The 22,097-nt window shown below is 51.2% G+C and overlaps 1 protein-coding gene across 1 annotated transcript in view; it reads right to left on the bottom strand.

The window, feature by feature from the left end:
* Nucleotides 1–22,097, bottom strand: part of COL5A3 (collagen type V alpha 3 chain) — a 40,446-nt gene that overhangs the window by 2,242 nt on the left and 16,107 nt on the right. Inside the window, exons 27-65 of the mRNA XM_004378559.1 lie at nt 21,955–22,008; nt 20,300–20,344; nt 20,129–20,182; nt 19,900–20,007; nt 19,405–19,458; nt 15,330–15,383; nt 14,174–14,218; nt 13,863–13,916; nt 13,696–13,740; nt 13,208–13,261; nt 13,056–13,109; nt 12,915–12,968; nt 12,682–12,789; nt 12,443–12,532; nt 12,118–12,171; nt 11,058–11,165; nt 10,832–10,939; nt 10,692–10,745; nt 10,056–10,109; nt 9,319–9,426; nt 9,190–9,243; nt 8,942–8,995; nt 8,777–8,830; nt 8,576–8,629; nt 7,953–8,060; nt 7,244–7,297; nt 7,011–7,064; nt 6,722–6,775; nt 6,515–6,568; nt 6,212–6,319; nt 5,993–6,046; nt 5,284–5,337; nt 4,995–5,102; nt 4,624–4,677; nt 4,507–4,542; nt 3,973–4,026; nt 3,165–3,384; nt 2,969–3,081; nt 2,236–2,304 (exon numbers count right to left, since the gene is read on the bottom strand). Coding sequence (XP_004378616.1) covers nt 2,236–2,304; nt 2,969–3,081; nt 3,165–3,384; nt 3,973–4,026; nt 4,507–4,542; nt 4,624–4,677; nt 4,995–5,102; nt 5,284–5,337; nt 5,993–6,046; nt 6,212–6,319; nt 6,515–6,568; nt 6,722–6,775; nt 7,011–7,064; nt 7,244–7,297; nt 7,953–8,060; nt 8,576–8,629; nt 8,777–8,830; nt 8,942–8,995; nt 9,190–9,243; nt 9,319–9,426; nt 10,056–10,109; nt 10,692–10,745; nt 10,832–10,939; nt 11,058–11,165; nt 12,118–12,171; nt 12,443–12,532; nt 12,682–12,789; nt 12,915–12,968; nt 13,056–13,109; nt 13,208–13,261; nt 13,696–13,740; nt 13,863–13,916; nt 14,174–14,218; nt 15,330–15,383; nt 19,405–19,458; nt 19,900–20,007; nt 20,129–20,182; nt 20,300–20,344; nt 21,955–22,008 — 2,769 coding nt within the window. The remainder of the gene's footprint in view (nt 1–2,235; nt 2,305–2,968; nt 3,082–3,164; nt 3,385–3,972; nt 4,027–4,506; nt 4,543–4,623; nt 4,678–4,994; nt 5,103–5,283; nt 5,338–5,992; nt 6,047–6,211; nt 6,320–6,514; nt 6,569–6,721; nt 6,776–7,010; nt 7,065–7,243; nt 7,298–7,952; nt 8,061–8,575; nt 8,630–8,776; nt 8,831–8,941; nt 8,996–9,189; nt 9,244–9,318; nt 9,427–10,055; nt 10,110–10,691; nt 10,746–10,831; nt 10,940–11,057; nt 11,166–12,117; nt 12,172–12,442; nt 12,533–12,681; nt 12,790–12,914; nt 12,969–13,055; nt 13,110–13,207; nt 13,262–13,695; nt 13,741–13,862; nt 13,917–14,173; nt 14,219–15,329; nt 15,384–19,404; nt 19,459–19,899; nt 20,008–20,128; nt 20,183–20,299; nt 20,345–21,954; nt 22,009–22,097) is intronic.

Genomic DNA, 22,097 nt, shown 5'->3' with positions numbered 1-22,097 from the left:
AGACTCATTAACAACCTGCAATATGCAGATGACACAACCTTGCTTGCTGAAAGTGAAGAGGACTTGAAGCACTTACTGATGAAGATCAAAGACCACAGCGTTTCGTATGGATTACACATCAACATAAAGAAAACAAAAATCCTCACAACTGGACCAATAAGCAACATCATGATAAATGGAGAAACAGTAAATTCGTCAAGGATTTCATTTTACTTGGATCCGCAGTCAATACCCACAGAAGCAGCAGTCGAGAAATCAAACAACATATTGATGGGGCAAATCTGTTGTAAAAGACCTCTTTAAAGTGTTAAAAAGCAAAGATGTCGCTTTGTGGAATAAGGTGTGCTTGACCCAAGCCATGGTATTTTCAATCACCTCACATGCATGTGAAAGCTGGACAATGAATAAGGAAGACTGAGGAATAATTGATGCCTTTGAATCACGGTGTTAGCAAACAGTATTGAAAATACCACGGACTGCAAAAAGAACAAACAAATCTGTCTTGTAAGAAGTACGGCCAGCATGCTCTTTAGACGGAAGGATGGCAAGACTTCATCTCATGTACTTTGGACATGTTATAAAGAGACACCAGTCCCTGGAGAAAGACATCATGCTTGGTAAAGTAGAAGGTAGAGAAAAAGAGGAAGACCCTAAACAAGATGGACTGACACCGTGGCTGCAACAATGGGCTTAAACTCAGCAATGATTGTGAAAGATGGTACAAGACCAGGCAGTGTTTCCTTCTGTTATACATAGGGTGGCTCTGAGTCAGAACAGACTCGAAAATCCGTAACAAAAACAACTGAGTCTCTAGCCAGTTATCAACTTGGAACAACTTGGATATGTGAATCTACTTCCCAACTGTAGGTTTTATGACATCTAAAGGTAGATCAAGTATCTCCAATGAAATATAGCATCTGAGTTGAAATGTGCTGTAAATGTAAAATATACACCCGATTTTGAAGAACTGGTATGAAAAAAATAAAGTAAAATATCTCAATAAACCTTAATATTGATTGCATATTGAGACAACAATATTTTGGTTATGTTGGGTTAATTAAAATATATCATTAAAATATAACTGGCCTGAGATAATTGGCTTTATAACACATCCTTTTTGGCTTCTTTCTCTTCCTTGTATCATTTCTACATTCCCCAGCTGAGGTTTTCTGGACTCACCTCCCAGATAAACTACTTGCAGTTGAATTCTTGTCTCAGGGTCTGCTTTGGAGGAACTCAAACCAAGACACCTCCTCACATAACAGTATAGCTTTATTTGTTTTCTGAGTTATTGTCAGTCTCTCCCACTAGAATATCAGCTTCATGAAGTCAAGAACTGTGTTATATTTGCTGCTACATCCCCATCGTTTAGCATATAAATACATGTTAAATAAATGAATCTCAAAATGAACCCAATATTCCCTGGCTTCAAATCTGCTCTTTTTCTCATTTCCACATCTCAGAGAGCATCTCCAGACACCAGTCACCCAAGCCAGAAACCTGAGCATCACCCCCATCTCCTCCCTAACCTCCATCTAATCAATTCTCAACTCCTGTTGACTTGCCCTCTTAGATATTACTCCAAGCCATGACTTCCTCTCTATCCCAGCAGCACCAACCTCAGCCCAGACCACTCCTCTCTCTCCTGGACCAACACACCAGCCTCTCTCTGGGTCTCAAGAACTCCAGTCCCCACACCAACCCCAGAGGGATTTTTCTAACAAAGAGATTTGACCTGGGTCCCTCCCTCATTTAAACACATTCCACTGCCCACAAGTCTTTCATGGCTTAGCCCTCATCCATCTCCCCAGCCTCTTCTGCCACACCTCCCTCATACTCTCTAGGGCAGAACGAGGGCCTTCTTCTTCAAAGTCATCAAATCTCTCTTGACTCTGGGCCTTTGCATATGCTGTTCCCTCTACCTGGAACACTTTTCCTTGTCCTCCCTAACTTGCTAACCCGAATCTTCCAACAGAAGGCCTTCAGGTACTTCCAGAGCTGCCTCTGGATTTCCACCGTGCCCTGTGCTTCCTGCATCATGGCACCAGTGCTCTGAACGGCAACTGCCTGTTACCTATCCAATGCTCTCCCCCACCCGCCACAGCCTTTGATCTTCATGAAGGCAGAGTCCGGTCTGTCCTGTTCATGCCAAACCTCAGAATCCCTCCCCAAACTCCTCAGTCTGGTTCCTACTAATTTTCATATTAACCCCCACCTCGGCCTCCAGTGACCCACCTTCTTCCCTCGACGGAATGTGCTATACCAGCTTCCCGGCTTTTCCCTGGACCAGGAGGCCAGTTTCACCTGGAGGACAAGGGGAGGGTCACTAGAGCAGACGCCCTTGCTGCCCAGCCAGCTCAGGGCTCCCTGATGGAGAACCCCAGGATTTCTGGGGGACCATGTGGTCTCACCTCCTAGCCTGCACCCTGGAGGATAGGTGGGACTCATAGCAAGTCAGAGACAGTGTATCCGCATGGTTAAGAGCTGGGACTCAGAGCCAGACTGCCGTGGATAATTTCTATGCCTCAGTATTCCCATCTGGGGTATTGATAGAATCACCATCACCAGGTGGTTGGGGCTCAATTCGTTAATGCAGCAAAGTGCTTAGAACATGCCTCGCACATAGAAGCATTATTTGAGCATTGCCCAGCACTGTTGATTTCTTTGCTAGTCTTTTTCTTGTCTGTCTTCCCCATAGAAGGCGAGTTTCATGAGAGCAGAGATTTTGTCTTTTTGATTCCCTACTGTACCCAGAGCTTCAGACAGGTCCTGGCATACAGTAGGCGGTCAATAAATGTTGACTGAAGGAAGGATAAGATTCCAGACTAAGCCTGGTGTGGATGGGGGCGGATAAGGGAGAGCCCTTCCAGGGAGAGGGGAGGAAGTGGTTCCAGAAGCCCTGTTTTCCCCCTCACGCCACCCCTGGGGCCTCCAGGTTCTCGCTCCGCCCACCCCAAGAGGCACTCACAGTCTCAAACTTCTTGTCGGGGTAGAGGCAGGTCTCTCCTCCGGCCGTGAAGTTACAGAAAACCCTGAGCGCGTCCCTCGCGCAGCCCTGGTTGGGGTCAATCCAGTATTCCCCTGTCGCAGAGCCAGGCGGGGCGGGTGAGCGGGGGAGGGGGAGCCGATGGCCCCGCGCCCAACCCGGGAAGGGCGGACCTCACCGTCGGGCAGGTGCGGGTGGTTGCGGTGCAGCTCGCCACACACGAGGCCCGGGCGCTCAGCCGTGCCGGGCGGGCGCCGCATCTGCTCCAGCTCGAAGCTCAGCGACGTGAGCGAGGCCAGCACCTCCTCCATGCCGCCCGCCAAGGCCTCCTCCGGTGTCCCCAGGACCGGGACCGAGCGCCGGCGCCGACGCAGCCCGTGCAGGTCCGCTGGGGGACCCTAGGGGTGGGAGTGGAGACGGAGGAGAGCAGGAGAACAGAGATGGGGAAGGCGTAACAGGGAGACAGACAGGCAGAGACAGAGACATGGGAAGCAGAAGACACACAGAGAGAAACAAGGGGAGGAAGAGAGACAGCAAGGAGGGGCAGAGACAGGGAAAGGAGAGATAGAGAGGCAGACAGAGACACCCAGGAAGGAGAGACAGAAAGACCCAGAGATGGGAGAGGCCAAAGTAGTACGACAGTGAAAGAGAGAGAGACACAGAGAGGAGGAGACGAGGGGAAGGGAGAGAGATGGCAGAAAAGAGAAACAGAGAGATAGTGGGAGAAGTATTGAGACAGACAAAGAAACAGGAAAAGGCCAGGAGAGATGGAGGGACAGAGACAGAGAGAGATGGGGTGGAGGAGACAGTCAAGCAAGATAAGACCCAAGTCAGCGCCCCTGTAGGAGGATTGTCCCCTCACCCACCACACCCATCTCAGAGCCCAGACCCACCCTGGGCTTTCAAGGAACTGCCCTCCCCACCTACATCCTCTGAGCACTGGTGTCTGCCCCACCCATGCTGAGCACAGGTCCTGGGGAACTCACCGGGGGCCCAGGAGGCCCTGGGGGGCCAGTGTCTCCTCGAGGACCAAGGGATCCCTGTAGAGAGAGGTCACTTGGGGGTGGCTCTGTGGAGACCTGGCTCCTCCTTCCCACCACCACCAAAATACACACACACACACACACACAAAAACACACACACACACACACACACAAACACACACACACACACGAACACACAGCTTTGGGGGAAGGACACACAATGTCCAGCACTAAGCTTAAGATGCGCATTTTCTTTTCCTATTTTAACATCTCTGAAATCAGCATGCATCTTAATATCTTTGGCAAATGATAGTTAACTTGACAGCATTGTTTTCTTGGCCATTTGTAAAATAATGATGCATCTTACAACTGATAGCATCTTAGATTTGATGAAATACAATGGTAGGTGTTTGATAAATATGTGCTGAATACATGATCGAATGAATAAATTAACAAATGCAGAGGCATCAAGGGTCCCCTTGAAGTGAAGGGGAAAGAGCTGGGATGTGGCAGCCTGAGGGAGCATCGTGTACTCACCGGGGACCCCTTTGATCCTTTCTGTCCCACAGGGCCCTGTGGGGTAGAGACAAGAAGAGCTGGAGTCCTGGACTGGCCCTCTAGGGAGACCCCACCCTACAAATTCCCCATACTCACTGCCACACCGGGAGCCCCGGGGTGCCCCAAGGAGCCGATGGGGCCAGGAAGACCCTGGAGAAGGGACGTCAGGGTCAGCGTTGATGAGGTTTATCCCTATTGCCCAGATATCCCCCAGACAAGCCTCCAATCCCCAAAGACAGACTCCCAACCACTAGACAGCTTCCAACCCACAAGTCCTTAGATACAACTCCCCATTTTCCCCAGACATAACCCCTATCATTCCAGATCCCTATCTCTCCACCCTACCAGAACCCAGGGGGCTTCCCAAACCCCCACACCCACAGTTTCCACACAAGCCCATCTCTGTCTCCCCACCTGCCCCCTCCTTTGAACAGACTCTTCCCACTCAGGACAGGGCACACACTCACGAGATCTCCCTTGGGGCCAGAGGGGCCCTGCAAGCCTGGAAATCCTCGATCCCCTTTCTCACCGGCCTCCCCAGGATGGCCAATGAGGCCAACTAATCCGATGTGGCCCTAGAGGACAAAAGGGGCACATGTAGGAGAGAAGTGGGGATGCTGGGGGATTTTTTCCTAGAGCCCTAGGGTAATGACTTTAGGAGCAGAGGAGACCTCCATTTCCCAACCCCTCTGCCAGAAAGGGAGGTAAAGGTAGGAGTAGATGAGAGAGAAGAAAAATGGAATAAGGTATCCTTACCTTTTCCCCCTTGAGGCCAGCATCTCCCTTCAGTCCTGGAAGGCCAGAGGGGCCCTGGAAGGGGAGTGAGGGTCAGTCAGTGATTTTCAAATGCAAAATCTCAAGGTCCATGTGGATGATTGGGGAATGGAATTACTAGGGATGTGGTCATGGCGATGGTCAGGAGAGAGCAGGGGTTGATGAGGCAGTTGGTTAGAGGATGGTCAGTGGTCAAGATCAGTATGGATGATCACTGTAGACCATCAAAATGGAAGGTCATTGTGGGTGGTCAGTGTAGACCATCAAGATGGAGGGCCAGAATGGGTGGTCAATGCAGATCATCAGGACAGATAGTAGGCATAGTCAGTGTAAACCATCAAGATGCAGGGTCACTGTGATCATCAGTGTAAACCATCAAAATGGAATGTCAATGTGTGTGGCCAGTGTAGACCCTCAAGATGGAGAGTCAGAGTGAGTGGTCAATGAAGGTCATCAAGATGGAGGGTCAGTGTGGGTAGTCAGTGTAGGCCATCGAGACAGATGGTCAGTCTGGTGGTCAGTGTAGATCATCAGGATGGGTCATCAAAGTATAGATGGTCAGGGTGGACAGTCAGATGGATGGTCAATGAGGGATCAGCCTGCATCATCAGCACTGATAATCACTGGATGGTCACTGGATGCCAAGTGTGGTCCTCAGAGCCAGGACCTCAGGGGCAAGGAAATCTCTTACCAGGGGGCCGGGAGGGCCTATCTGTCCAGGAGGTCCCAGGAGACCTGGTTCACCCTGAAGATGAAACAGAACATGTGGGAGGTCCCACCCTGCCAGAATCCAGTGTGGACACCCTACCCCCCACCAAGGTCAGCTCCTCCCGATTATGATGAAAAATTAGGTGATGGAAGTACATCTGCTGCCCGGGCATCTGCCCACCCCTATTCCCAGGCCACTCACCGCAGGGCCAGGGATCCCTTGAAGACCCTCGGGTCCAGCACGCCCAGGGGGCCCTCGAGCCCCAACTGGGCCTGAACTCCCTGGGGGGCCATCAGGGCCTGGCTCCCCCTGAAACAGACAGGGTCAAGGGAGGGGAGAAATAGAGTCAGGGGATACCTGTCTCCTAACCCCAGGCAAGAACCATCAGGGATGAGGAGGGGATTGGACCACCCGTGGTAGTCACAGGCCCCCCTCCATCCTGATGGTCCCACTGTTGACCAAAGGGTTAGCACAGGGACCCTTGCCAAGGATGGAGGCACTCACTTTGGCACCTTTCTCCCCTTCTCTGCCTTCTCGACCCATGCGGCCCGAAGGACCCTGAGGAGAGAAAGACAGTGTGAGTAGAGGTCTGTGCGGGCGAGTGGGGGGAACTGTGCGGGTGAGTAGGGGACTGTGGGGGTGAGTGGGGGCTTGTGTGGGTTAGTGGGAAAAGGTGGGAGCCAAGGCAGCCAGGAAGTGGGTGTCACTCACCCTCTTGCCAGGAGGCCCAGGGGGGCCCGGTTCCCCAGAAGCACCAGGTGGGCCCTACAGAGATTATAACAGCAACAATGGCATTAGCTAACACTGATTCTGCATGACTATGTTTCAGGATGCCTTTAGTCAGAAGACAGCTTTCCCCAAACATCACCCCAACACCAGCCATCTCCCACCTTCCCCAGTTGCTCACATTGATGGTGAGGCTCCAAAAAGGCCCCCAGTTCATCCACTCACCATCCCCGACCCTGCTCTCCCAGCACTATGCCTCTGTTCCCCTACTCACCAGCCCCCCAACATCACCAGGGTCTCCCTTCTCCCCTGGGTAGCCATCTATACCCTGTGAGGGGAGAATAGAGTTGGGAGGGTCATGGGGGTACACGAGAATTTGGAAGAGAATGAGGGTGATTCACTTCACTAACCCTGCCCAGGTCTGTGGGCTGGGAAGATGGAGACACAGTTAGGGAATATGCTGGGCTTGGGGTGGGGGGGGAGTGGGGGGATTGGGGTCATACCCACCACAGCTCCAGGGTCTCCTGGGGGTCCTAGATCTCCTGGGAGCCCTGTGGGGCCCTGGACGATAGAGTAATTAATAATCACTTCTCTGAATTATTGAACATTCATTCATTTAACAGATATGCTGGGGACAAAACACAAAATCCCTGCCCTGGTAGAGCCGGACATTGCAGGGGTTAATGGGTGCAGGCACTGAGCTGAGATCGTGAGACTCATCTCCTCACTTTGTCCTTCCAGCAGCCTCCAGCTTGGGACTCACAGAGGGAACCATCACTCAGAGAGGGGGACACAGCAAGTGGCTGGATGGGGGGATGAGATTCAAATCGAGGTCTCACAGACTCTGAGGTGCCTCACTGCCTCCATCTGTTGGCTCAGCACTCCCCCACCCCTATGGCAGAAGGGCCTCATCCTCCACCCCATGCCAAATCCCCCGCTTAACTCCAACTCTGACCTAACATTGATCTTGGCTTTGACCTTTCCAACATAGAATGATTCAATGGGAAAGCAAATTATACTCCATACAATAAGGTATAACCACTGTATTTTTATGTTGATTGATTGATTCATTCACCCATTCAACCATGTTCTGGGTTGCTCATGGGGTCAATTAATTCGAACACAGGACCCTTGGCTAAACGTTTGGGAGCAGGTTAGTGTGCAGATGTGTCCGCCCCCTCTCTGCCTCCACCTCCCCTTTGCCCTCAGAACTCACCACATTCCCTTTGGCTCCATCCTCTCCAGGGGGGCCTTTCTTGCCTGGGGGTCCAGCAGCCCCAGATGGGCCTGAGTCCCCCTTTTCACCAATGTCTCCCTTGGGACCCTTTGCAGAAACAGAGGTCAGAGGTCAGAGTGTCTTGGACTCTCCAGGGGTCAAGGGTTAGCATACCTGGATTCAGGAATGAAGGTGGTCTGGGACTTCCCTGGGATCATGGGCCGGAGTAGCCTAGGCTGCCCAAGGGTCAGAGATCATAGAGACTTAGGACTTCTAGGGGCCAGGGATCAGATTGGCTCAGTTGCCCAGAGGCCATGGGCAAGGGTGGTATATGCCACCTTTGAGAGAATTAGAAAAAGGGCCTCCTCAGAGTGACTCATCCCCAAGCCAGGGCTCATGATTTGGATTTGAGCCCCACTTTCCCCCTTGGCCTTGAACCCTTGTGCAGTGTACAACCTGCAAAACTATGTAGAAGCCCTATCTGAGACCTCCCAGGAGTCTTTCATCAAGAGAGCCAGGGATGATCATAGGTCAGAGGTCAGTGGGTAACCTAGGGCTGCACAGAGTTTAAGGTGGCCCTGAGTGCTCAGGATGGGTGCAGGGGCCAGAGAACAGTCACTCACTGGGATGCCTGGGGTTCCTGGGGGTCCTGGGTCTCCGGCCTCCCCTGGCTCACCCTGCAGGAGAAAGAATGGGTGTGGGGAGGGGTCCTATCCTGGCAGAAAGGGAGAGGCTCCCCAGAACAGCCACCTCCAGTCAGAACTGGTTTCTCTTCCCCCACCCTGTCCAGCCTCCAACCCATCCTCCCTCTCTCTCCCTCTCACCTTCTCGCCCACAGCGCCTGGCTGACCAACTCCTCCAGGCAGCCCAGGAGGACCCTGGAGAGACAGCAGGTAGAGGTGGGACTGTGGAATCCAGACATCCCCTTCTTGGGAAATGGGTGTTCCCCACTTATGAGGCATCCTGCTCCCCCCCGCCAGAGTTCTCACCTCTGATCCACTGGGTCCATGGGGGCCCCGTGGGCCTGGAGGTCCATGGGGACCCTGTCAGAGGGTCAGAATAGCATCCAGTGATCCCATGGTCCCCCAAAAGTCTCCAGTGACCACAGACACTACCCTTGATGCTGATAACTCACAAAACCTTTGAAATGGCAATGGTGCCCTGTAATCCCCCAAATGAATCCTATCCCCACCCAGTAACCCTGACTTCACCTCCCCCCTTTCCCTAGGGTCCATACCATGGGCCCTACGTCTCCGACCTCCCCCTTCTCTCCAGGAGGGCCTGGCATCCCCTGTGGGACAAAGAAGCAAGATTACAGCACAGGGTAGGGGAACCAGAGGCACCACCCTGTAACTCAGATGCTCACCTGTAGGCCAGGGGGTCCAATCATCCCCACGAAGCCTCTGAATCCATCATCACCTTTCTGTCCAAAGAGACCTGGGGGTCCCCGGTGTCCCTGAGCTCCGTCTGCTCCCTGGGAGGACAGAGGCAGGGGCGCAGTTAGGGTCTGGGTCAAAGGTTGGAGATGGGGTTAGGGTCAAGGGTCAGAATTGAGGTTAAGGATTGGAGTCAGGGTTTGGGGAGGATCAGAGTTGGGTTTGGAGTTGGGATCTGTGTTAAGGATCCGGTTTTGGGAACGAAGTCAAGGGCTGAGTCAAAGTTCGAGACTGGCGTTGGATGGTGAGTCAGGTTTAGAGTTGAGGTTTAGGTCATGAACAGGGTTCTGATGGGGTTGAGATGGGATTTAGGATTGGGTTTGAATTGGGGCCGGGATCAGATTCAGAGTTTGAGTTCAGGTTTGGAGTCAGCATTGGAGGGTGGGTCAGGCCTAAGGGGTGAGGTTAGGACTGGGTCAGGGTTTGGTTAATATGAGGTTTGGAGTTGGGAATGAATTTAAGGTCTTGAGCGGGGTTGAGGTTGGGGTGAGATGGGGTTCAAGGTTGGGGTTGAGGTTGGGACTGGGTTAAATTCAAGAGTTCATACTGGGTGTTGGCATCGAGGGGTAGATCAAGGTTGGATTGAAGTTGGGCCTGAGTCAGGCTGGAGAACACTCTCATTTCCTATTAGGGATCCAGAAAGGGTCACAAAGCTCGAAGCACTCACCGGGGAGCCTGGGTGTCCTGCAGGACCTCGTACCCCTATTGGTCCAGGTGGGCCCTGGGGAACAGAACAAAGTCCAAAACCCCTCAGGTTCAAGATTGAGGAGGGACAGTAGAAATGTCAGCCTCTGCCTCCCTGCCCACACCTCCTTATTAGAAAAACTACCCCCACCAAGAAGAGGCACCTATATCCTCCCAACCCTATCTTCCTAGCAACCACCTTGGGATCAGAAATGGACATCTGCTCCCAACTTGGCCCATCCAGACCTTTCCCCAGAAATCCCACCAAGACCCAAGGACTGAGCTGGCTTTTGGGCGCTGGAGCTAAAGTTCCTGGAGGGGAACTGGGGCAAGATGCCTCATAGCCAGAGTCACATGCAGAGAGAAGTATGTGCCACCAAGGAAAGGGAGAGGAGAGGGTAAACTTTCGGTTCTCTTGGGTCCTCAGCTACTCTGTCTGCAGTTGGGTTCTGTGACCCCTTTATTCGAGGTAGCTTGAGGTGCTTCTGTTCCTTGCAGGTGTCAAGATGGGGCTCAGGAAGGCAGGAAGCCCCGTGGCCTCCCCCTCCCAACTTCCACATCCCAGACACCCCCTCCCCTACCCTGAGGAGCAGCCCCCCAACTGGGGCCCCCCACTTACCACATCCCCCTTATCGCCTTTGCTCCCTTTGTGACCGGAGGTGCCCACTTCACCCTGCAGAGGAAACAAGATGAGGGAGGACCCAGCCCCTCCGTACCCTTCCCCCTCCCCTGGACCCTGCCTCTCCATGAGCCCCTCACCTTGTCCCCTTCCTCTCCTGAAGGCCCAACAGCTCCAGTGGGTCCAGGAAGCCCCAGGGGCCCTGGGATCCCATCTTTGCCAGTGGGGCCTGGGGGACCACGTTCACCCTGATGGGGAGATGGAAGGAGTGGAAAGGGGCATGTCAGGGTCCAGGGATGGAACACCCCATGGGTCCTGATATGCGGGCAGCTAGGTCCTGAGGAATGGGGTGGGCAGGTCACTTACCGGGGACCCCTTCTCGCCTGCGGGGCCAACAGGGCCTTGGCCTCCACTTTGGCCAGGAAGCCCAATGCCTCCTGCTGGGCCCACAGGACCCCGCTCACCGGGAGAGCCCTGCAAATGGATGAAGAGTCAGGAATAATAACCATAGTAGTAGCTCTCATTTAGGGAGTATTTTCTAGTGAACACTGGTGGTGCAGTGGTTAAGAGCTACAGAGAGCTACGGCTGCTAACCAAAAGGTCAGCAGTTCGAATCTGCCAGTCGCTCCTTGGAAACCCTATGGGGCGGTTCTACTCGGTCCTATAGGGTATCTATGAGTTGGAATCAATTCTACGGCAAGGGGTTTGAGGTTTTTGTTTTTTTAGGCACAGAGATAGGCGGTTATCAAGATCATATTCAACTGTTTTCCTCCCCTCAGGAGCCAGAGGCACTGAGAACACCTGAGTCAAGTCAGTCCCTCCTCTGCCCACAGCCTTCCACCGGATGTCACCCACTCAGAAGAAAAGTCAATCTCCTTCTTGTGGTCCACAAAGCCCTGCACATCCTGCCCTAATCACCTCCCTGCACTGTTTCTCCCACAGTACCCCTCTCTTGTTTGATCTGCTCCAGCCCCACTGGGCTCCTCCAAGTCCTTGAAACATACCAAGCACACTCCTGCCTCAGGGCCTTTGCATCTGCTGTTCCCTCTGCCTGGAATGCTCTTCTCCCAGATACCCACTGGGCTCCTTCCTCACCCCCTGCAGGTCTCAGCTCAAATGTCACCTTCTCCAGAGGTCTTCCATGGTTGGTCAGCCTATTTAAATTGCTATCCCCCGTGCCCCGCCTCCTCTTCTTTGCTCTGTGTTGTTCTGTGCCTGATAGGCGCTGGCTGACTCCTTTGTCTCCTCCATTAGAATGTAAGCTCCAGGAGAAAAGATGGATCGTTTTACTGAGGTTTACAATAATCTATGAGATGGAACTTCTCATCACGCCTATTTTACAGATGAGGAAACTGAAGACAAGGTTTCCCAGATATCCTAAGTCCCCTCCAACCCACCCCCACCTAGCAAATGAGGTTATACTTACGTTGGCCCCGATGGGGCCCGGGGGGCCCTTGTCACCCTTCAAACCAGTAGGTCCCTAAGGGAGGAGATGATTCAGTCAAGAGGACCCCAGGTTGCCCCCACGTCCTGTCTGTACCCTGGGAAGATCACGGTCCCCATCCTCTTCCTGGGATTGGACACTGAGGTGGGGGCGTCTGCCTCCTCCAGGCCTCTCCAACTGCCATTCCTTTACTTTCACGGTTGACCCTACTCAGCCAGCCATCACCATTGCCCCTCTGAGCCCCTTTCCTACTCTGTCTCCCAGCCCAGCCAGACGCCTAATGGGAGGGGCTCCAAAGGCTACTCACCACGTCTCCAGGGGCTCCTTGGGGGCCGGGGAAGCCCCTGGGTCCAGGTGGCCCTTCCTTCCCAAGGGGTCCCGGTGGTCCCAGGTCCCCCTGCAGGAATGCAGAGGAGGGAAGTCAGGGTGTCTCCCCAGGTCTATGAGTCTGGGCCCCTCCCCCATGGGGTTGATTCAAGCCTTGAGCTGGTGTGGGGGCCGTTGAGGGGGCCCTCAACCAAGATCTCCTACGGAGCAGGGTCTCACCTTGTGCCCCTCGCTGCCTTCCAGGCCCGGAAGACCTTGTTCACCAGGAGGTCCAGGCGGACCTGGAGGTCCCCTCTCACCCAGAGGCCCCGCTTCTCCTGTCTTTCCCTGGAGAGGAAGAAGGCTTATCTTGAATTGGGGTGGCCTGTAGGGGTCTGTCTGAGACCCCAGCTGTTCCCCCAAAATCTCCCCCAAGTGGAGCAAAACTGGGGAGGCTGGCAGGTGACTCTGACCTGAGGCCCCACGACACCAGCTGGTCCAGGCAGGCCTGTCTGACCTTGGAAGCCCTGGGGAGACGAAGTGCTGGTGTCACATAGAGGGAGGAAAGGAAGGACATCGTGGGGTCAGGGATCAGAGGTCAGGGGATCACTCACCAATTCTCCTCTCTGTCCAGGGTGCCCAGGTCTCCCATCTTTTCCCTGGGGGCCCTGGAGGACGAGATAGGGGAGAGTTGGGGCACAGATATGGGGTCTCCCCACTTCGTGTGTCCCCCCACCCAGCCCTCAATCAGGGTGAGCTCACTCACAGGGGGGCCCTTTGGCCCAGGGAATCCAGGAGGTCCTTGCAGACCGGGGAGGCCCTGAAATGGAACCAGAAGTCATTATCTAATCCCTCCTCCTGGGCCCCCTGAGGCTCACACAACAATGAGCTTGCTCATATTGAGCACTTACTGTATGCCAGACACAGAGCCAAGCACTCTATACGCAGTAAGTTGTTTCATTCACCACTGCAGCCCTTTGGGGTGAGGACCATGGTTATTCTCATTTTACAGAGGAGGAAACTGAGGCACAGAGAGGTTAAGTGATTTGCCTAGGTCACACAGCTGCTGAGTGGCAGAGCTAGGACTTGAATTCATGGCTCTCTGGCTTCAGAGGCTGTGCATTTTCCACTGCATTATAGTGATTTCCCACACCCTGGGCTTGTCCCCACCCCCACCCAGAATCTCTCTCTCTCACACACATACACACACACACACACACACACACACACGCACGCACATACACACACACTAACCTTTTCTCCAGGGATCCCAGGGGCCCCATCCTGGCCCACATCTCCCTAGGACAAAGTGAATGAGACTCAGGCCCAAAACAAACCCAACAGAGAGGGGTTGGGAGAGACTAGACAATTCTGAGGCTGAGGGGCCACATAGGAGCCCGGACCACCCACCCACCTCATACCTTGGGGCCTGGCTGCCCCGTGGCGCCTGGTTGCCCTCTCTCTCCACGGGCACCCTGAGCAGAAAAAAGGCAAAGATTAGAAGTGAGAAGTGGGAGGAGCCTAGGAGATGAGACCAAGTCCTCCAGGTTGGATGAATCATCTCCATGAGCCCCTCTCCTCTTCCACCAGGGACTCGGACATAATCCAAGCCCTCTTCATGACCCCTCCACCACCTCTCCTCTCCAGCCCCTCCTTTGCAGCCCTGCTCCCCGCTCCAGGCCCAGCAGGCAAGGGGTGGGGAGGAGCAACCCTCCACAGGGCATTCTCTTACTGGTGGTCCCCGTTCTCCTTCCATCCCTGACTGCCCCGCCTTCCCCTGAAAAGGAAATTGGGTGGAGGGAGGCAGAAGGGAGTTATGGTACAAGGGCATGACACAAACACACAACGCACACAGTCGCAGACTCAGAAAGACATCTACACGCATTTATTCACAAGCCTTGTATTCACACACACAAATGCACCACTTATATACATAAGCACACAATGATCACAGACGCCTAATGACACATATAATCACAACTACAAGGTCCAAACGTTCAAGCTTATATGTCCACACAGACCCCCACTTGTCACCACCACACAGTATACGCACACATCATCACATGCCACCATGGAATGCACTTGGCAATCCACCGCCTCAAGTTGACACATGGAGCTTGTCATGCCCTTGTCCCTTGCACACATATGTACCCAGTGTGAACACATACATGCATGGATTCATATGAGGACGTAGTCCTGATAAACACACTAATATACATACACCACCCAGTTTCTATGAAGTCGATTTTAACTCATGGTGACCTCATGTGTGCAGAGTAGAACTGCGCTCCCTAGCGTTTTCAGTGAGCCAAAGTTTTTGGAGGTAGATCTCCAGGCCTTTCTTCTGAGGCACCTCTGGGTAGACTCGAACCTCCAACCTTTTGGTTAGCAGCTGAGTGTGTTAACCATTTGCACCACCCAGGGACTCCAATATACATATACCTATGTGCATATACCCAATGTCCATTTACACAGTCACAATATACACACAGCAGTACAATGCACGTGTGTGTACACACCCACTCAGTGTACACAGAAGTACATGCACGTGAGTATATGTCCATATCCTTTCACACGTGTACGTGCCCCTCACATGCCTGTATGACACACATACATGCAGGTCCATGGCCCTGTTCGCCCAGACACAGGCCTGCAGGCAGCAGCACCCAGACCTCATCTGATCTGATAGAGAGACGCTTGCTACACCCTTGCACACCTGGTCTCCCAGGCATATGCATGGCGATACCCTACATGTAGTATGTGATGCCCTACATGTATCCTGCATTAACACAGGAATATACGTGCACTCAAGTGCTCCCAGGCATAGACACACACGCTGCCCCTCAAGCAGGACCTTCCCTCCCTCCTGGTCCCGGATCACAACTTACCCGCTTTCCTTTCTCTCCTAATGGTCCTAGTGGCCCGGGAAACCCAATAGATCCCTGAGTCGAGAAAGTCAGGAGAGAAGAGATGAGAGTGAGGTGGTGGCAGCCGGTGGAGCAGCCCCTCACCCAGTCTAGTCACACCATCCTTTGAGGCCCTTTCCAGGCCACTGACTCCAGAAGCTTCCTTGGTCCTTCCAGCCCTCGCCTTCTCCAAGGCAGGCTTCTGCCCTCCTCTCTTCCCACTCTGCCCCCTCACTCACTCCACTTCAGCCGCACTGGCCTCCTCAGTGTTCCTTGGGCACACCAGTACACTCTTGCCTCAGGGCCTTTGCACTGGCTGTTACCATTGCCTAAAATGCTCTTCTCCCAGGTTTCCACAAAGCCAGCTACTTCTCACCATTTAGATCTCATTCAGATGTCACCTCTTTAGAGAGGACTTTTTCCACCATTCTGACTGCCACGTCCTCCAAGTCACCCTCTATCACATTGTTCTCTTTTGTTTTCCCCATGACACTTGTACTAAAATGACCTTATTCACTTGCTTACTTATTCAATGTTGGTTTTTCCCACTAGAACATAGTCCACTGGTCCCATTCCCCCCTGCCTATTGTTCTTATTGTTAGCTGCCATCAAGTCAGCCCCCAACTCATGGCAACCCCATGCACAATGGAATGAAACACTGCCCAGTCCTCCATCATCCCCATCACTGGCTGCATCAGTGCATCAGACCATTGTGATCCATAGGGTTTTCATTGGCTGATTTTCGAATTATATTTCTTCCTAATCCACCTTAGTCTGGAAGTTCCACTGAAATATATTCAGCATCTTAGCAACATGCAAGCTTCCACTGACAGAGGGATGGTGGCTGTGCATGAGGTGCATTGGCCAGGAATCGAACCCAGATCTCCTGCATGGAAGGCAAGAATTCTATCACTGAGCCACCCCTGCCTAGCAGATGCTTACTCAATACATGTTACCTAACTAACTTTAACCTATACTGTCCTGCCCACCTGGAAGGGAGCCTCCCTACACTAGGAGGAAGACATCAAAGGGATCTGATAGCCTTTCTATCTCCTCACTATACAGACTGAGTCCAGATCAGGAGAGACACTGCCCAAATTACCCAACAACTCTGTGGTGGCGTCCAACCTCAAAGCCCATTCCAGGTCTTCTCCCTTCCCTTCCCATCTGAGGGCCCCCTGGCCCCTGTGTTCTTCAAGGGTCCCATAGACACACACACACACACACGCAGAGGGACTTGCTAATACTAATAATTTATCTTAGTATTGATGAATCCATTTCTTACCACCCATGCCTGACAAAATGACTACTTCTGCTATGGATCAAAATCCCCCTTCCCTGGGCACCTACTTTTCATCAACACCGTGCTGAGGACTTTGCCTGCATCATGGGAGTTTGAATTCCAGTTCAACCACTAGACCAGCTGTGTGGCTCTGGACAAGTGGCTTAAGCTCTCTAAGCATCAGTTTCCTTGTCTGCAGCCTGGGAATATCAACAATACCTGCCTTCCAAGGTTTTGGTGAGGATTAAATAGAATGGTGCACAGGAAGTGCTTTGCGTGGTGTTGAGCATATAGTTCGTGCTCAAGAGATGTTAACTGCCATTGTTATTTATTCTTTTTATTGCTGACCTCCACTTAATTGACACACTGTGCCTCCTGTAAAACACATTGCTCAATGCCTAATATACTCTGACTGGTCTGGGTTACGAAGTTTCTGTCTTAAACTCCCATAAACTTTTGCCCCCATAAGTTTGGTTTATATACTTAGCTATGGTGCCTTGAGTTTATTCCCAAACCTGTTTATGTCAGTTGCACTTGCTATTGGAGTCACATAATTTAATGAAATTTTGCAAAAACTAATGAAAAATAGAAAGGAAAAGAAAGGTATCTATCATAGGTAAGTTAAATAGAAACCACAGCCTCATCTACCCTGAGACCAGAAGAACTAGATGGTGCCCGGCTACTACTATCAACCATTCTAATCAGGGCCACAATATATAGGTCCTGATAGAATGGTAGAAAAATGTGGAACAGAACCTCAACTTCCTTAAAAAAAAAAAAAAAAAAAGACCTACTGGACCGGGGTTGAGAATGTGAGAATGGAGGGCTCCCCAAGACTATAGCTCTGTGATACTCTTCAAACCTTGAACTGAAACTAACCCCTGAGGTAACCCTGTAGCTAAATAACAAATGGGCTCAAAAAATAATGAATATCACCTGTAAATACTGTGATCCTTCAAAAAAAAATCACCTATGTGAGACCAAATGGTCAACAATTACTTTAAAACAAAGATGAGAATGTAAGGGGGCAAGGAAACTAGATTAATGGAAACGGAACAACTGGAACAGAAATAATGAGAATGTTCATGCATTGTGAAGACTGTAACCAATGTCCCTGAACAACTTGTGTAGAAATTGTTGAATGGGAACATAAATGGCTATATAAACCTTCACCAAAAACAAAACAAAATATGATCTAAAAAAAAAACTCAGTTACATAGGAAAAAAAAATTGCCATAGAGTTGACTCTGACTCACATGGTGACTCCACATGTGTCAGAGTAGAACTGTGCTCCGTAGGGTTTTCAGTGGCTGATTTTTTGGAATTAGATTGTCAGGTCTTTCTTACGAGGGGCCTCTGGGTGGACTCAAACTGCCAACCTTTTGGTTAGCAGCCAAGTCTGTTAACCATTTGCACCACCCAGCGACTCCCTTAAATAGAAAAGATTGGATATAAGAGGAAGTCACCTTAAAAAATGCTGTCACCAAATGGGCAAGAATTGACGCCTTTGAATTATGGTATTGGCTAAGTATATTGAATATACCATGGGCTGCCAAAAGAATGAATAAATCTGTCTTAGAAGAAGTACAGCCAGAATGCTCCTTAGAAGCAAGGATGATGAGACACCATACCACATGCTTTGGACATGTTATCAGGAGGGATCAGTCCCTGGAGAAAGATATCATGCTTGGTGAAGTAGAGGGTCAGCTAAAAAGAAGAAGACCCTCAATAATATGGATTGCCACAGTGGCTGCAACAATGAGCTTAGGCATAACAACGATCATGAGGATGGCACAGGACCAAGCAGTGTTCCATTCTGTTGTACACAGGGTCACTATGAGTGGGAACCAGCTCAACAGCACCTAGCAACAACACCAACAATGGGTAACACCTGCTCAAAAGCAAAGATGAGAAGGCAAGAAGAGACAGGAAAACTGGACAAATGGACGCAAGAAACCCAGGGTGTAAAGGGAAAGGTGGAGAGTGCTGACACATTGCAAGGATTGATGGCAACCAAAGTCACAAAACAATTTGTATATAAATTTTTGAATGAGAAAGTAATTTGCTCTGTAAGCTTTCACTTAAAGCTCAAAAAATTTTAAAAAAAAATTGCTGTCAAATTGGGCGTGGGCAAAAGAATTGTACCAGATCGAGAGGGCTGAGGTGTGGATCTCTGGGAGAATTCTGCACTCAGATTTCTTCCCAGGTGCCTTTTAGTTCCTGTCCCACTTTTTACAATCAGGAACTATAAATCATCAAAGATGTAATATGGGTGTGGTTTAAGCAAGAAAGCTAAATCTAATCAGTAGCCCTATTCATCAAAATATTGGCAAACAAATGTACATTTTTATGTAAGTATGCTTTGTATAAATACATTTTATTATAAGTTATAAATAATTTATGTTAGAGATATACTTTTTTATGATTCTCCTTCTTAACTGATGAATCAACCTCAATTACACCAAATAAGAAGTATCCTACAGTTTTATATCATCATCATCAACATTATTATAATCAAATAGATGAGATAGATACTACTGGTATCCCCATTTTGCAACTGAGGACATGATCTCAGAGACTTGCCCAAGGTCACATGGCAGGTAAAGGGGAGGGTATTTGAGTCCAGATCTGACAGATGCCTAAGCCCACACCTTACACTGTCTCTCAATGACCCATAGGTGGAAAGCTCATCCCCTAGACCACAGCCTGGGCCCCCAGATGCTAAACAGTCTCTGAACCCTGCCTTTGCCCACCCCAAGTCCCTCAGCCTCTTACCTTCGGGCCCGGACGTCCTGGGTAACCTGGGAGACCCGGCACCCCAAGTTTGCCCTGCAGAGAGATAATGGAGCAAAGGTCAGAAATTGTAGTCTGGATGTAAGAGGGGAAAGGTCAGGGATGGCTGTGGCATGTGGGGAGGGGTAACAGGGTGGGGATCAGAGAAATGTGGGTTCAAGTCCTGACTCCTGCCTACTAGGGACATGTCCTTGGGCAGGTAACTCAACCACTCCAAATCTCAGTTTCCTTGTCTATACAATGAGGTTAAAAATTCCTACTACATGTGGTAGTAGGGATAAAAATAAGATAATGGGCTTGGAACTGAGCTGAGGAATTAAAGACGACAAGGGTGTTAGCAGCCTCCTGAGGGCAGAAGTGAAAGGGCAGAGGGCAGAAGGCAGAGGGCAGAAGGCAGAGGGCCGGGGAACACGATGGCTGCAGGATAGGAAGCTAGCTGGAGGGTGGAGAGTAGAGGGGGTGACCAAGGTCCTCTACCTTCTCCCCAGCTGAGCCGGGGGGCCCCTCCTCGCCGGCCAGCCCTGCCTGCCCCTTCAGCCCTTCAGGGCCATCCTCTCCTCGGGCACCTGGCGGTCCGGGGTGCCCCTGGAATAGAAAGGAGAGGCCCCAATGTCAGCCACGTTGTCACTCAGCCCCAGCTCACCCCCTCCCTACCTTCCCCAAGCCCCCCCGGCACACAAGACCCCTTATCTGGAGCTCATCTTACCCGATCACCTTTAGGCCCCCCATCACCCTTGAAGCCCGGGAAGCCTTCCTCTCCCTGGGTGGAAGCGAGCACAGAGATTAGAGGCCAGGGCCTCAGGGGAGGGGCACAGCCAGGGTCTCATTACTGGGGTTCTCCTCCCCTCCTCCCACAAGGAAGCCCCTTCCTTCTCACCTTCTCTCCTTTCTCCCCCTGGAGGCCTCGGTTGCCAGAGGTGCCCTGAGAAATAAAAAAAAAAAAAACACCCAGGCCCCTTCCCTGCTTAAGAAGGTCCTCAAACTCAGTCGCCTGCCCCAAACCAGCCGGGATAGTCCCAAGAGGATGCTGGACTGTAGTGAGTGTTAGGGCAGCCTCAGAGGAAACGACTTTTCCCCAGTCTGCTGGTGTGGTGTGCAAGAGGCTGCCTGACCCCTCCCTTCCAAACGGCAGCCTTCCAAGGTCATTTGTGTGGGGGTGTGCAGGGAAGGCCAAATTTCCAAGTAACTAATTCCCATCTCCTAGGGACACTGTGTCCACAGCTTCTTCTGGCAGGAGAAAGAAGATGAACATTCCAGACTCCAATCTCATTCTAAAAGCAAAGGAATGTTTCCCATTGTGCTTGCTACAATGCGACTCTGTGCTTGGCAACAACACGACTCTACTTGGCTACAGCATGACTGCTCAGCGCAAGTCTGGGCTCTGCTCACACCAAATGCTGGACCTACACCACGGGGAAGACTGCCCTTGGATACAACGTGACTGAGCTCAGAGACTCAGATGAAATTATACTTGGATGCAATATAACTATGTGTTTGGACAATAGCGCAACTGTGTCCAGCCACAGTGCAATTCTCTGAACAGCAAGGTAACTGAGATTGTTCTCCGGCCTTGGCAACAATGTAACTCTAAGTCTGGACAACAGCAGAGCTGTGGCCAGCTATAATTTAGCTGCCTCCTTCATTAGCATGAGCCCTGGTGGTGCAGTGGTTAAGAGTTGGGCTGCTAACCAAAATGTTGGCAGTTCAAATCCACCAGCCGCAGCTGCTTACCTGTCCTATCGGATAGCTATGAGTCAGAATAGACTTAATGGCAATGGGGTTCGGTTTTTTTGTTTGTTTGATTAGAGTGTGATTAATTAAGCATGCCTGCAAAGTAAAAATGTGAGGAGTCAATTCTTGACTACCACAAAACTTGTTAGATCACAGGTAACCTGTACATGTACTTGGCTGAAATGTAACTGGACTTAGCTATAATATGGATGTGAACTCCAATGTCCCTACACTTGGTCAACAGTATAGATCTATTTAGCCTCAGTGCAGCTCTTAGCTTGTCTCCGCATCGCTGTGCTTGTAGGACAATGTGGCTCTGGGCATGGGTGATAGCACAACCCTTCGCTTGACTACAGTGTGCCGACCTGGACTACAGTGTGGCTTGGGTAAAATCAAAAACCAAACTCACTGCCGTCGAGTGTATTCCGACTCATAGCGGCCCTATAGGACGGAGTAGAACTGCCCCATAGGGTTTCCAAGACTGTAAATCTTTATGGAAGCAGACTGCCACATCTTTCTCCTGTATGATTTGTGTGCTTGTGCTACAATTGTGTTCAGCCTCTAACGGGAGTAACTGTTCTCAACTACAAGGCAACTGATTGTAACTACACTGTAATGCTCTTTGGCTGTTTAGCTCCAAAGTAACACACGCACTTCCGTATATTGTAGCTCAGATGCCAGACCCGCTTCTTGCATGGCAGACTGATTTCCTCTCTCCACACACTCAGAAATTCTGATGGAGCTGTTTTCTTAAAACCACTGATGAATCATTCCCACCTGTAGGCCCCTAGTACCACCTACCTTCACACCCCGAGGTCCAGGATAGCCTGAAGGTCCTGCCGACCCTGGTGGACCCTAAGATGAAGATAAGGTCAGTGCCGTGTCCTGCCCCCTCCAAATTCTCAATGCTCTCGTCTTTCTCCCCTTATGACTCCTGACTCCTG

This window comes from Trichechus manatus, unplaced genomic scaffold, assembly GCF_000243295.1.
Source record: "Trichechus manatus latirostris isolate Lorelei unplaced genomic scaffold, TriManLat1.0 scaffold00057, whole genome shotgun sequence".
NCBI classification, from domain to species: Eukaryota; Metazoa; Chordata; class Mammalia; order Sirenia; family Trichechidae; genus Trichechus; species Trichechus manatus.
Note: the sequence above shows the minus strand (reverse complement) of the source record. Positions and strands in the feature narration are given on the sequence as shown.